At 38.1% G+C, this 14573-nt stretch overlaps 1 protein-coding gene across 2 annotated transcripts in view; it reads left to right on the forward strand.

Annotated features, from left to right (window-relative positions):
* The first annotated feature begins 4937 nt into the window (after positions 1–4937).
* Positions 4938–14573, forward strand: part of rph3aa (rabphilin 3A homolog (mouse), a) — a 57305-nt gene continuing 47669 nt past the window's right edge. The window contains exons 1-2 of one of the 2 annotated variants that reach the window (XM_034224142.1): positions 4938–5073; positions 9669–9790. In XM_034224142.1, the coding sequence (XP_034080033.1) occupies positions 9753–9790 (38 nt within the window). In that variant the 5' untranslated portion in view covers positions 4938–5073; positions 9669–9752. Of the gene's footprint in view, positions 5074–9161; positions 9223–9668; positions 9791–14573 lie in introns of those variants that run through there. The other variant, XM_034224141.1, reaches the window with a different exon arrangement.

A 14573-nucleotide genomic window follows, 5' to 3' on the forward strand; every position in this document is an offset into this window, starting at 1 on the left:
TATTTAAAGTATTAAAATGCAATAAAAAGAGGTGTGTCCTATGCAGCCAGTGTAGTTCTTTGACCAAACATTGATTTTGAGTGATTAGGTCACATGACCTGGAAGGTATTGAAGAAATAAGCTAATTTTTCCATCAAAATATTAATATAAAAATATTTAAAGTATTAAAATGCAATAAAAAGAGGTGTGTCCCATTCAACCAGTGTAGTTCTTTGACCCAACATTGATTTTGAGTGAATCGGTCACATGACCTGGAAGCTATTGAAGAAATAAGCACATTTATCCATCAAAATATTAATATAAAATATTTAAAGTATTAAAATGCAATAAAAGAGGTGCTGTCCTATGCAGCCAGTGTAGTTCTTTGACCCAACGTTGATTTGAGTAAATCGGTCACATGACCTGGAAGGTATTGAAGAAATAAGCTAATTTTTCCATCAAATATTAATATAAAATATTTTAAAGTATTAAAATGCAATAAAAAGAGGGTGTGTCCTATGCAGCCAGTGTAGTTCTTTGATCCCAACATTGATTTTGAGTAAATCGGTCACATGACCTGGAAGCTATTGAAGAAATAAGCTAATTTTTCCATCAAAATATTAATATAAAATATTTAAAGTATTAAAATGCAATAAAAAGAGGTGTGTCCTATGCAGCCAGTGTAGTTCTTTGACCAAACATTGATTTTGAGTAAATCGGTCACATGACCTGGAAGGTATTGAAGAAATAAGCTCATTTTTCCATCAAAATATTTAATATAAAATATTTAAAGTATTAAAATGCAATAAAAAGAGGTGTGTCCTATGCAGCCAGTGTAGTTCTTTGACCCAACATTGATTTTGAGTAAATCGGTCACATGACCTGGAAGGTATTGAAGAAATAAGCACATTTTTCCATCAAAATATTAATATAAAATATTTAAAGTATTAAAATGCAATAAAAAGAGTGTGTGTCCTATGCAGCCAGTGTAGTTCTTTGACCCAAACATGATTTTGAGTAAATCGGTCACATGACCTGGAAGGTATTGAAGAAATAAGCTCATTTTTCCATCAAAATATTAATATAAAATATTTAAAGTATTAAAATGCAATAAAAAGAGGTGTGTCCTATGCAGCCAGTCTAGTTCTTTGACCCAACATTGATTTTGAGTAAATCGGTCACATGACCTGGAAGGTATTGAAGAAATAAGCTCATTTTTCCATCAAAATATTAATATAAAATATTTTAAAGTATTAAATGCAATAAAAAGAGGTGTGTCCTATGCAGCCAGTGTAGTTCTTTGACCCAACATTGATTTTGAGTAAATCGGTCACATGACCTGGACGGTATTGAAGAAATAGGCTCATTTTTCCATCAAAATATTAATATAAAATATTTAGAGTGTTAAAATACAATAAAAGAGGTGTGTCCTATGCAGCCAGTGTAGTTCTTTGACCCAACATTGATTTTGAGTACATCGGTCACATGACCTGGAAGGTATTGAAGAAATAAGCACCATTTTTCCATCAAAATATTTAAAGTATTAAAATGCAATAAAAAGAGGTGTGTCCTAAGAAGCCAGTTGTAGTTCTTTGATCCAACATTTGATTTTTGAGTAAATCGGTCACATGACCTGGAAGGTATTGAAGAAATAAGCACATTTATCCATCAAAATATTAATATAAAATATTTAAAGTATTAAAATGCAATAAAAAGAGGTGTGTCCTATGCAGCCAGTGTAGTTCTTTGGACCAAACATTGATTTTGAGTAAATCGGTCACATGACCTGGAAGGTATTGAAGAAATAAGCTCATTTTTCCATCAAAATATTAATATAAATATTTAAAGTATTAAATGCAATAAAAAGAGGTGTGTCCTATGCAGCCAGTGTAGTTCTTTGACCCAACATTGATTTTGAGTAAATCGGTCACATGACCTGGAAGGTATTGAAGAAATAAGCTCATTTTTCCATCAAAATATTAATATAAAATATTTAAAGTATTAAAATGCAATAAAAGAGGTGGTCCTATGCAGCCAGTGTAGTTCTTTGACCCAACATTGATTTTGAGTAAATCGGTCACATGACCTGGACGGTATTGAAGAAATAGGCTCATTTTTCCATCAAAATATTAATATAAAATATTTAGAGTGTTAAAATACAATAAAAAGAGGTGTGTCCTATGCAGCCAGTGTAGTTCTTTGACCCAACATTGATTTTGAGTACATCGGTCACATGACCTGGAAGGTATTGAAGAAATAAGCACATTTTTCCATCAAAATATTTAAAGTATTAAAATGCAATAAAAAGAGGTGTGTCCTAAGAAGCCAGTGTAGTTCTTTGATCCAACATTGATTTTGAGTAAATCGGTCACATGACCTGGAAGGTATTGAAGAAATAAGCACATTTTTCCATCAAAATATTAATATAAAATATTTAAAGTATTAAAATGCAATAAAAGAGGTGTGTCCTATGCAGCAGTGTAGTTCTTTGACCCCAACATTGATTTTGAGTAAATCGGTCACATGACCTGGAAGGTATTGAAGAAATAGGCTCATTTTTTCCATCAAAATATTAATATAAAATATTTTAGAGTGTTAAAATACTATTAAAAAGAGGTGTGTCCTATGCAGCCAGTGTAGTTCTTTGACCCAACATTGATTTGAGTAAATCGGTCACATGACCTGGAAGGTATTGAAGAAATAAGCACATTTTTCCATCAAAATATTAATATAAAATATTTAAAGTATTAAAATGCAATAAAAAGAGGTGTGTCCTATGCAGCCAGTGTAGTTCTTTGACCCAACATTGATTTTGAGTAAATCGGTCATATGACCTGGAAAAAGAAAAGAAAAATGTTCTTGTGTAATTGAAAAGTCATTTGTTGATGGTCCCTAAGTGAAAGCCTCGTTTCGCGGAGAAGATCTCCCCGTCGTAATACACACAGCAGCAGGGGAAACTGACGCTGCTGGCTGGTCCGCGAATGTCCGTCGAATATCCAACCTAAAACTAAATTCACCGCGGTCATGCAAAGCTCCCTGCCTGCCTTCAACTCTCCCTGAACTGCTTCCTTAGCACCCCGGTGGAGGGCGCAGTAGGCTACTCTTCAAATGTTTCACGAAATACTTACCATCATGTTTGGTTACTGTTTAACATTTTGGTTTACTTCATGTAATAAAATAATAACTTCATGGTAAGGCTACTAGAAATGACAAGGCTAAGTAATGTAATGCTAACTAACGTGCTCGCTACTCGTCGCTACTAGCTAGGTAGCTAACTTGACTATGCACATGAACATGCACAACATGTATATTTACCTATGATATTACCTGATATGTCTGATCCAGCGACTCCTGGTCCTTTCATCAGACGGGAATCGATAGAAGGAGCAAGTGGTATGATCACTTTTATGACTACAACCTGGTACAAAGCACACAGGCATCTTGTAAAAGTGAATTTATTTTTAGCGATCTATAATTTATTGGAGGGAATAAATCAGTTATGAGATCTTCTTCTTCTTCGCTTTAATTACGAGTCTTATTATAAATCACCGAGCATGCCTGTGACATCACTTACGCGACCCAGAATTGGATTTTGGATTTGTAGTCTTTGTAGTAGCGTATTTTTCATAGTCTTATATTTCAGCAGTTTTACGACAAATGTGACTTTTTTGACCTGGAAATGATTGTTTAAGATTGACAAACATCATATGTGTAGTTCGTGGCACAATTCAAACGGGATCAAAAGATACGTGTTCTCTCTCCATTGAATTCAATGTAAATGTTTCGCTTCCGGGGTCCCATGGTCCGGAAGTAGATGGGCGTGACTTCGCCTCTCCATGCAGTGCGCAATCTAACCCTTCCCTTCCCCCCATCCTAACCCTAACCACTCCCTACCTTTTTACCTAATCCTAATCTTCCTTCCTCCCTCCCAAACCTCAATGTTTCAATGTTGATATGACGTAATTTAAATTAAATACAGGGTTTTAATTTAAAGCAGTTTTATTCTGAAAAACCCGGAAGTTCACACTAACTATTAACTTAACACTTTTATTCTGAAGATACTTCATTTCCGGTTAGCATTAGCATGTGGCTAACGTTTTGAAAACCGTGAATTGAAGGTGAAATGACATGTGATGTTGTACACTAAACACACTGGGATTAACACTCATTTATTGAAGCTGGAATAACATTTTATCAGAATTATTTATATATATTAATAATATAAGATATAATATGTTACTTTATATATACAGTCTATGGTAAGTACACAACACAATACGCAAAACAACTAGGGTCGTGGGAGTGCGGTCCTGAGAGTGCAGCCTCCGACGCTGCAGCTTCATACTATTGAACTAGAGAGAGAATCGCTGGCAAGGGGGCTATAACAAGATGAACATATTTGACCGTTGTCGGATCCACACTCACAACAACGGCCTATACAGACATAAATAAACCAGCGACTGTATTCGCTATGACACAGGCAGTCTGTGGTTTGTACTTGTTTAACTGTTGTCTAGTTTCTGAACAGATATGAAGAGCTGTGAGCTAACGGCTGTGTTGTTTTTCTGGGGCTCTCATTGAAGATGACGTCACGGCTCCGCCTACACTGCGTTACTATAGTAACTACCCCAGTTCCTAAACTGTAATGGAAGTGCAGCATTAAAGTGAGCCGAGCCTAATAATAAGGCCTAACCAAACCGAGCGAGGCCAGCAGTGGAAACGCGCCATAAATGTATTAAGGAGAAGGGCCTTAATCGCCTCATATTTGCCATGGTGCGGGGGTCTGTGATAAATCCCACCAACCTGGATGACGTGGAGCTTCCCATCGCTGCTACCACGTGGAAATAGTTCAAATCCCCATCACAGACTCGTTGGCAGGCAAAGTGTGCCTCCACGTGTGCGAACCACGCCGCAGCGGCATGCTCCCAAAACTCCGGCAGCTTTACAAAAACATCGCGATCAGCCATGTTCATTGAGTCTTCGGAAACTTTCTCGAAAACGTCAGGGTCACCGGTGTAGAGCCGATGAACGGGAGTCAGAGGCGGTGTATTCAGAATGGACTTCCACACTTTATTATACATTAATTGACAAGAGGTGAGTGCTGTACATGTGCTGCTGTATGATAAGCTAGCATCAGCGCCTATATGGCTCTGGCGCTGGCTAGCATCAGCCAGCGCCATATAGGTCTATATGGCGCTGGCATCAGCTAGCATGCATAACACCAAACCCCGGTACCCTCATTAACCGGTCCGGGTTACAACACACACTATATGACTCAGTGAATTATGTCCCGTAACTGTCACTTGCTCAGAAACAATGCCCGATGTGTTTCGGACGTAATATGATCTTTGTTTACATTAGCAAGCATCGCTAACACTCAGAGCTAACCTGTACTGGAGAGAGTATGTGTAAAGAAGCAGGAAATAAAAAAAGGAATTCACCTTGTGGTAAACCCGCAAGAGAAAAAGCATTTGAGCTTTGTTTCAGAAATAATCCTTGATGTCGTTTGGAAAATTATATGGCGTTTAATCACGGGAGAATTTAGCTTTATCTCCGGTAGAATTCTGAGTAGTCACAAGCTCCCCCTCCCTTTTTTTTTTTTTTTTTTTTTAAAGCTAAGGATCCTGAACTTGCAGTTCTCTAGGGCTGGAATAGAGCGATATGAAGGATGTCTAAAATGCATGATCTGTTTGGTATTTTGAGCAAAACACGTAGACATGTTTTTTATATATTTGTATCTGAGACCCATAATATATGCCTAAAAATAGCACAATAGGAGACCTTTAAGTATTTCAATGTATTGCTACTTTGTACTTCTACTCCACTTCAGTTCAGAGAAAAATCGTGTACTTCATTTATTGAATACCTTTAATTACTTTGCAGATTTGAATTAATAATGTAAAATATATTTACAACATTTAAAAAAGACTTTAGTCGCAAGTAACATCCACAAGATACCTTGCACTATACAAAGTAATTCATATTTGCTGCACCTTTACTATCTTTGATAAATTGTAATCCAAACATGTAATATATGATTCTGAAATGGGCTAATCTGCACAAGACATTTTACTTTTGGTACTTTGATTATATATTATATTTTGAAACTAATACTTTTGTACTTTACTTGAGTAGTATTTGAATGCAGGACTTTCACTTAACAGAGTATTCCTACACTCTGGTAAGTCCATGAAGAGTAATTTGATTGTGTTGTTTTTTTTCTATCATAATTGCATTAAACCTCATGTGGAGACCTTTAAGCCCTGAACAGGGATCAGTATTCGTTTATTCTAATCCTGTTAGCTTATGGGACAAGGTTCAATATAAGCTGACATGAGCTCAGTGCAATGAGGTTAACAACAATTAGCAACAAGAGATAGAAAACATAGATAGCATAGGAACGAACAATGCTGTGGACAAAACAGATTGCATCGATAAAAGAACAAGTTATTTATATTGGATTTTAAATTATTTCAGCATGATCATAGTGGTTTGTTCTTTTTGTTGCACTTAGTCATAAGTGCAGTTTGATTGACCTTTTATCTTATTTTTACCTGATTAAGCAGGACATTTGTGTGTTTCGGCTGCTGTTAGGAATGTTATTCTGTTCTCTGCAGGATAACGACAAAGCAATATAATCAGGTGTCGTAGAAAAGGATATCAACTTCAAATAAGACAGGAAAAACGTATAAACACTATTTATTATCTGCTGCTGCATATGTTGTCTTTGACCTACTTGTGATTGAATTTCCATATAGTTTCTCCATACTTGTCATTCCCAATCCATCCACAAGAGGCCCTCAGAATTTCCCATCAGCCCCATTCACCTCACTCTTACATTCACCTGTTCCTCATTACCCAATTAACCCTAGTATTTATATCAGCCCATCTCCACCTGCTTCTTGTTAGAGTGTCAAAACTGTGCTTTCGACTGAAACCTGAAACCTGTACCTGTCTGCCAGAATATTATACATCTCCCATCTGTTCAATACATTTGATATATTGTTTTTGTCTTATTTTAAATCACAAATCCTCTAATTGAATATCCAGATCATTATTAAAACACTCACTTTTCCATAAACGTATTCTTAACGTTACAAATTAAACATCCTTGTCATTGTTTTTGTTGAAACAGAAAACGCCTCATCTCTTTTCAAAGTGGGGCAGAGGACAAATGCCAAGTGTAGTTAAAATATTTATAAAATGAAATAAGGCCTCATCGTAGCACGCACATGCAATCTTAATGTTTCACCACCTGATTCGCTCAGTGGCTGTTCAGTGGCCTACCGCTCTCCTTGCTCCTGGGTCTTTTGGTTCACGCTGCCCAGTCATCTGAGCACCCTAAGGGGGGGGGGGGGCATTTCAGAGCACCACCACCAGACAAGACACGCTCACAATGTTTCCTTCAGTTCACACACAGAATAGTTATTTATAATTTTGCAGCTTTTTTACAGCACTTGTCTTAACTCTTTGTTGTCATTTTTGGTTGCTAATTTGGTATTAAATTAAAAGGTTGTTTGTGAATTAGTGTTCATTTCGTTGACTAAAACTATGACGAAATATGTTCGTCAACGACCTTTTTTTCCATGACGAAAACGAGACGATGACGAGACGGCACCGACGGCAGTAAACAATAGGCTTGTTTGAGACGCGTTGCGGCTCGCCTCGAAAGTAGACGAGAATAGCCGATCGCAGCCGGGGGAGGTCTCAAAAAGCTCGCCTGAAGTCGGACAGCTCGGAGTCCATGCTCGGAGTCGGCTTCGTCTTCTTCTTCTTCTCTCGGTTTTTTGGCGGATTGCAAACAACTTTAAGGTGCATACCGCCACCTCCGGAGTCGGCTTGACTCGGTTTGCATTTATAAAGAATGCACACATGTGTTTAATCGTTAATGTCAGATATGTACTAAGTAAATACATTTGTTCCTGCTCCAGATTAGATTCAACTTTATTGTTATTGCACATATTACAGGTACTGAGACAACGAAATGCAGTTTAGCTTCTAACCAGGTGCAACAAGCAGTAAAGTGAAAAGTAATGTACACAATCTACAGAATAACATATAGAATGAATTGAATGATGAATAAACAGTGAGGGCTATGAATACACTAGATATACACAGCAGCCTTAGAGCAGTATGAACAGTGTGTATGAATATGCTAAGATATATAAAGTATGAAAACGGTAAGCAGTGCAAGTATAGTATAAAATATATAGATATTCATTTCATGATGATAAATATTGTGGAACAATGATGAAAAATGTGAATGGAAGTGGCGACGTAAAACTGACACAAAACAACAACAACATTTTGCCAGCCAATTGGAGAGTTTCATCACCAGCACGTGGTAAAAACCACCAATGAGCGCTCAGCTCGAGATACCAGCGAGCCGTTTCCCATCAAGCATTTCGCTTCCGCAGCCCGTGGAGAGCAACTGCGCCAACTCGCCTCGCCTCGCTCTCAAGGCTGCGGGCGTCTTTGTCCCGCGAAATTTCAAAGTCTCATGTGGGCGGGCCTCCAGAGCAAGTCGGACAAAATGACTAACCATCATGCAACGCACTAGCAAGACGTTGATCGCAACTGCGCAGGTCTGCGCAGGTCTTGCTTGTCTCAAACAAGCCTACTAACTGTAACGAAATCATCATGCAATATCGTCGACGAAAAGTGACGAGACGAAAATGTAGTTTACTAAATAAAAACTATGCCAAAATCTCTCTTTATTTTCGTTGACGAAAAATGAGGAGACGAAATATTATCAAAGAGAACGTTACATCTCTGATAGTCAGTTTTTCTCCCAGCAGTTCCATTTCCGGTGCTGCGGCAGGGCAGCAGCTGTGTTTCTGTGCTGCGCGCGGCGGTAGATTTGAATTACACCGGGCAGCGGCACACTGTGAACTGTCAGGAAGACTCGGGTCTAACTCATGGTCTAACTAACCTTAGTTAACAGAAAATAAAATGGCAACAACAGGGCTTGGGAGCAGTGGTCGCACTCGCGTTAACCGAATACCCCCCCCGTCAGCGCGAGTGAGTGATAAATTATGCACTCGACGGATAATAATGGATTATGACGGAAATGTTACGATCCTGTCCGTCAAAATGACTGACAACGAAAAAGTCTAAAGCCACCACTGCTTGGGAGAAAGAAACGACGTGATATTTGGGCCCATTTTCGCTACAATGAGGCGGAGAAAAAAAGCGAATGCATTGTTTCATCAGAAGAGAAGCAATGTGGCCATAACACAGCTGGTAAAAACACCACAAACCTGAGCAGATACTCTCTGCAAAGCTGCACTCTTAATCATTCAACCTGTGTTTTTCATCAAATAAGGACAAGATATAATCTTATTTATTTATATATACTAAAATGACAAATTATTGGTTTTGGCTAGACTAGTTTGACTGAAATGTTCTATATAATCTGATGACTAAAAAAGACTCAACAGTTTAAATAGACTAAAATAATTAGTTTTCTTTGACTAAAATAAGACTAAAATGCTCAGACTTTTAGTCGACTAAAACTTGACTAAATAAAAACAGGATGAAGGTGACTAAATATGACTAAAACTAAAAAGAACATTTAACACAGGACTAAGACTAAAACTAAATAAAAAAATAGCTGACGAAATTAACACTATTGTGAATGAATACAAAGTATCTTTTTTGAGCTTGACTGTCTTTGGTTTGTTTTACAGGGGTGATGATGGGAACTATGGAGAGTTGTGGAGGGAAGACATATGGAGCATTGGAAAGAAGATCCATGCTGGAAATGATCCAAGATGAGCTTGCTTCTGATGCTGCTTCAACAAAAATACTGGTAAAGAAAATATGAAATCCTAAGGAAATGTCTGTTTTGGCTTTTTTTTCTTCTGGTCTTCAAGCTGCATTCTCAAATGGTCTTTTTATGTTTATCTGTCCACTTAAATTGTCCTTAGCAGATTTTTTACCTCAGATGCACTCGCTGTTAATCTTGGCTGGTAGCTGACTCATATTTAGAGACAGACATGCAGCACAGGGTGAACCAGTGAAGCATTTCATTTGTCAGATTCAGTCTGCCTGCTTTTAATATGACAGCAAAAACAGTTGTGACCTAATTACATACAGTGCACAGTGAATACACAATATATTGACAAGTCACATGACATTTATTATTCATCTTTTCATAAAAGTTCCTCCTAGAATCCCAAACTTACACTAACCAACACCATAGTTCTCATACCTTAATATGAACACACTTTTTTCAACCTATACCTAAAACCCGGTTCTCAGTAACTCCATTACGATGAATTGTGTAAGATTGTTAATAACTGTAATATGTTTACTGCACACATTATTAATGTTTGCTTCAACTTCATTTCTGAGATATTGTGTTTTGTTTATCTATTGGGTTGACGTAAGGGTCTAAAAATACCCATAAGTCTTAGCAGCTGTGGAGAAGAAGCCAGCCACATTTGAGCAATTTGGTCTTGTATCTTTTGTAAATATGAACTAGAAGGAATACTGCAGATGTGAATAGGACTTTTACTTCCACATTAAGGGTTGACATCGGTGGCAGAATTTTGTCGATTAATTTGGAGGACTTGTTTCAATGTTTGCTTTCAGCTTGTGTTGCCAAAACATTTTTTGAATGTGTGTCTTTCTTTATGAATTGCTTCCCTTAAATGTTTCTACCCTGTCCTCTCCATTCGCTCTTCTTTTTCTTTGGGTGACTTCCTGTCGGACGAACAAGCTCCTCAGGGAGAGTTTGAAGTTTCCGACAAGACGCCCTTTAGACAGGGAACACTCACTCATGAGACTCAGCGCTTAGCCAAAACTGCTCCATGTGGTTGTTTCATGTATCCACCAGGGACACAAGCTGATGAGTTGTGACATCCCTCCTGGAGCACACACAGATACACACAAAGACACACAGACTTCCAGGCACTCAGGCAAATAGAGCGAACAAGCAGCATCTGGACAATCTTTCTGAAGGACTTTATACCCAGGGTTATTAATGACATTACTGAACAGAGACATGGGTATGTGTGCAGGCAGGCAGGCAGGAAGACACACACACACACACACACACACACACACACACACACACACACACACACACACGCAAACACACGCACAGGCACACACTCTACACGTCATTGACCTTAAGCTCTCAGCAGGCATGGTCATGAATTTGGCATTTATCCGTCATTTGTCATTAACTATGCCTCCCTGTCTTTCTCTGGTTTTCTCTCCCGCTGGTCTCTTATCACTCTCATTTCCTCTTGTCCTTTCCAAAAAATTGTCCTGAATCATTACACACCATGTTGATATACATTTGGTTCCTTTTATAAATGTTCTTAGATAATCTGAAGGATGTCAAAATGTCCTTTTTTCTTTTTAAATGAGGAAACCTTGACAAACCCATTGGATTTTCAGATATTTCAAACATATTGTCACAAAGATGACAAGATTGGCTCATAAAAACATTTAAACATGTATTTTGGCCTTGCTAGCGCCATGCTTTTAAAGATGGCCTTGTCAGTCAGTCTAACAGGATGAAAATTGTCATTCAGAATTACATATCTTACCAACTATTTGATGGATTGTCTTGAATTTTGCTGCAAATATTAAAGTTTCATAGAGGATTATACCTGTCAGCCACTTTCCCTTATTCTAGGAAACAACTCAACATCTACTTGATGTCTCAACACCAGATTTAGTTCAAACATTCATGTGAGCCGATGAATCCTTTTAGCTTCTCCTCGAGTCTAGCACCATCATCAATTAAAGATTTCTGTTGTACAAATACTTTGGTTTTGGACCAAATACCTGCAATTATGACATTCCCATTCGACTTAGCTGTGCTTTGTGTTCCTCTAATTGCTAGCATGCTAAAGCAAGCTGGTAAACATGAGTATGCATTTTATTGTGAGCATGTTATCAGTTAGCTCGAAGCTCAGCATGGCTGTTGATTCACAAAGAAATTGACTTTTAAGACGAGGACGATTGATATAGCCTGAAGCGTTGCTGACTTCTTGTTTTAACAATGGTTTCAGATTGTTATAATAATGTACCCCAATGAGCATGTCTGCTCCTCTATTTACTCTAATCTGTGTTTCTGTTGTTCAGTATTTGGGATTCCTTCCTTCAAGGCCGCCCTGTTGGCCGTCCTCTTCACTAACCGCTGTACAAACAAAACTTTAATTTGATCCCTGAAGCACTTCTGCATCATTTGCAATGTGATTCCATCACATCAAGGTACAGCCTCTCCTCACAGTGCAGTATATCATCGAGTTAATACAGACAGGCGGCCACTGCTGAGGTACTCCTGAGAAGGAAAGCAGGTCTCTTCTTTGGCTTATGTCATTCATGTTGTGTTTGCATAACCAGTGCTTAATTATGTAAATATATGAGGACAAAATCCAACACTAAACACCTCGAGCTAATAGCTAAAGTTTAATTAACAATCTGGTTCATCTGTGGTGAAAACATCATCAAATGGACTGTATGTCTTGAGGAGATTTATGCCCCGGCCACACGAGGACGAAAACGGTCGTTTGCGTTACTGTTTAGTGTCATATAGACCGTTCGGCCACACGAGGACGACCGAATACGGCACTAAACGACTGCGTAAACGATAACGGGTCCCAAGGTGGATAGAACGGCATACGCAACGCTCTGGGGGGTCCAACGGCTCCGTGTGTACGCCCTATACGATAATTTTCTGATAATGATGAGGCAATAGCCCCACCTCTGCTGCTCACCCCCGCGTCAAAGTAAACTGCACACTGAATTCAGATTATTTATCTTTCTCTCGATATGAACATAAACGCGAGTGAAGTCTAATCTGACAGGACGGAGACACGCAGCTCTGCTCACCTGCAGCTCCTCCCGCTGTGATGCGGCGGTGAACGGAGTAAAACACACACTTCAAGTCCGATCATCACCCTTAGCTATTTTAATTACCTCTCAAACTACCTAAACTAGATATAAATATGTTTATTTTTACTGTCGGCCGGGTCACTCATTACTGGATCAGCTGCTGCATGAAACAGACACTGACACTGTCAGAAGAGAGGGAGGAAAAAGAGAGGCTCCGTGTATTTTATTATTATAATATATAGATTCGTTATTCATTTGTTTTAAAGCTCAATAAATAACAAAGAAGACCTTTGACCGGCACTTTTATAATTTTGTCGGAAGATTTAAACTTTAATACACGTTGACTGGCGAAAAACTCTGCCCGGTTCCCTCGGCCCCCACCGTGGAGAATAAACAGAAGGGCAACCATGACAACCATGCTTCTTCGCTGCTTTTGTGGAGGAAGTTACAGCGCCACGTACAGGCTCCTGCATATGTACTGCAGCTTCTCCAGCGGTTGGAGCTAAACGGAGCTGTCTCGTGTGGACAGACACTATCCGGATGACTATTGCGTGTGGACGGAAGCTTTTTTGCGATTGCGTTTGCGTTAATCCTATGCGTTTAGCCGTTTTCGTCCTCGTGTGGCCGGGGCATCAGACATGCATGGAGCTCTTCCTCATCTTTGTCATTTCATGGTCCTAATTTGGTTTACATAGGCCTTTTATAGCCTCTATTAAAAATAGAGAATTACAATTGAATTTAGCATATATATCACATCTATAAATAGATGTTTATATGTGATGTTTATATGTATAAATAGATGTTTATATGTGGCATTTTTAAGCAGATATTAAGACATTATCAAGTGTCTTTACACTTAGTTTGTTTTGTTAAGTATACGCTCAATTTAAAACTATGATACTTTTCACATTTTCTGTGTTATTATATTTATACTTTAAATGTTTCTAAACACCTTGTAAATGCTGTATAAAACAGGTCAAACCTTTTATCCTCCAACTAACAGTTTGTATTCATAATTTTTTATTTTAATGTGAAATATTTTCTAACGAGGGTTTTGAGAAGTTGACTGACAGCTTTTAACAATATAACATGTCAAGTGTTGATATTTGTTCTACAAATCAAAGCTAAAACTAGTGATTTAGTAAATACAAAATGTAATTAATCTGTTATAAAATAATGGGTAACTTCCTGTTCATTGGCTCTGAAGATGTATTAGGCTCAAACTAATGTAACACCTGTGTAAATCTACTAAACCAGACACAAATGAGAGAAGGCTGTACTGAACAATTATAATATTATCATTCGTTAAACAAGAAGAGCCTCTGTTACCTGAACTGACACTCTTCTCGTGTTGTTGCTAACAGAGAGCATGTTTTGGCACATTTTCAAGGCTGGGTTAACATTTCATTTTGTGTAAATCTCCTCATGGCTAAATGTTTGGCCAATCAAGTGTTCAATGTAGCGTATTTACAGAACAGATTATAATTAGACATTACAATGAGCCCAGGGGCGGTTCTAGGGGGGCCAGACACTGACCTCTGACCCCCCTGTGGCAATGAAACAATGAAACATTTTATTTATTTTTTTTAAATGTATATTTTCTGGTACTCGGTTTGCCAAAAACCGCAGGATTTTGTTGCTGTAATGTGAGATTGTGCAGACACTCTTATGTAAAGTAGAGATGTAACTGTTCATTGCCTTTATTTTTATATAAATATGGTGTTAGTGCAAACATTGCA

Source organism: Gymnodraco acuticeps, unplaced genomic scaffold, assembly GCF_902827175.1.
Source record: "Gymnodraco acuticeps unplaced genomic scaffold, fGymAcu1.1, whole genome shotgun sequence".
NCBI classification, from domain to species: domain Eukaryota; kingdom Metazoa; phylum Chordata; class Actinopteri; order Perciformes; family Bathydraconidae; genus Gymnodraco; species Gymnodraco acuticeps.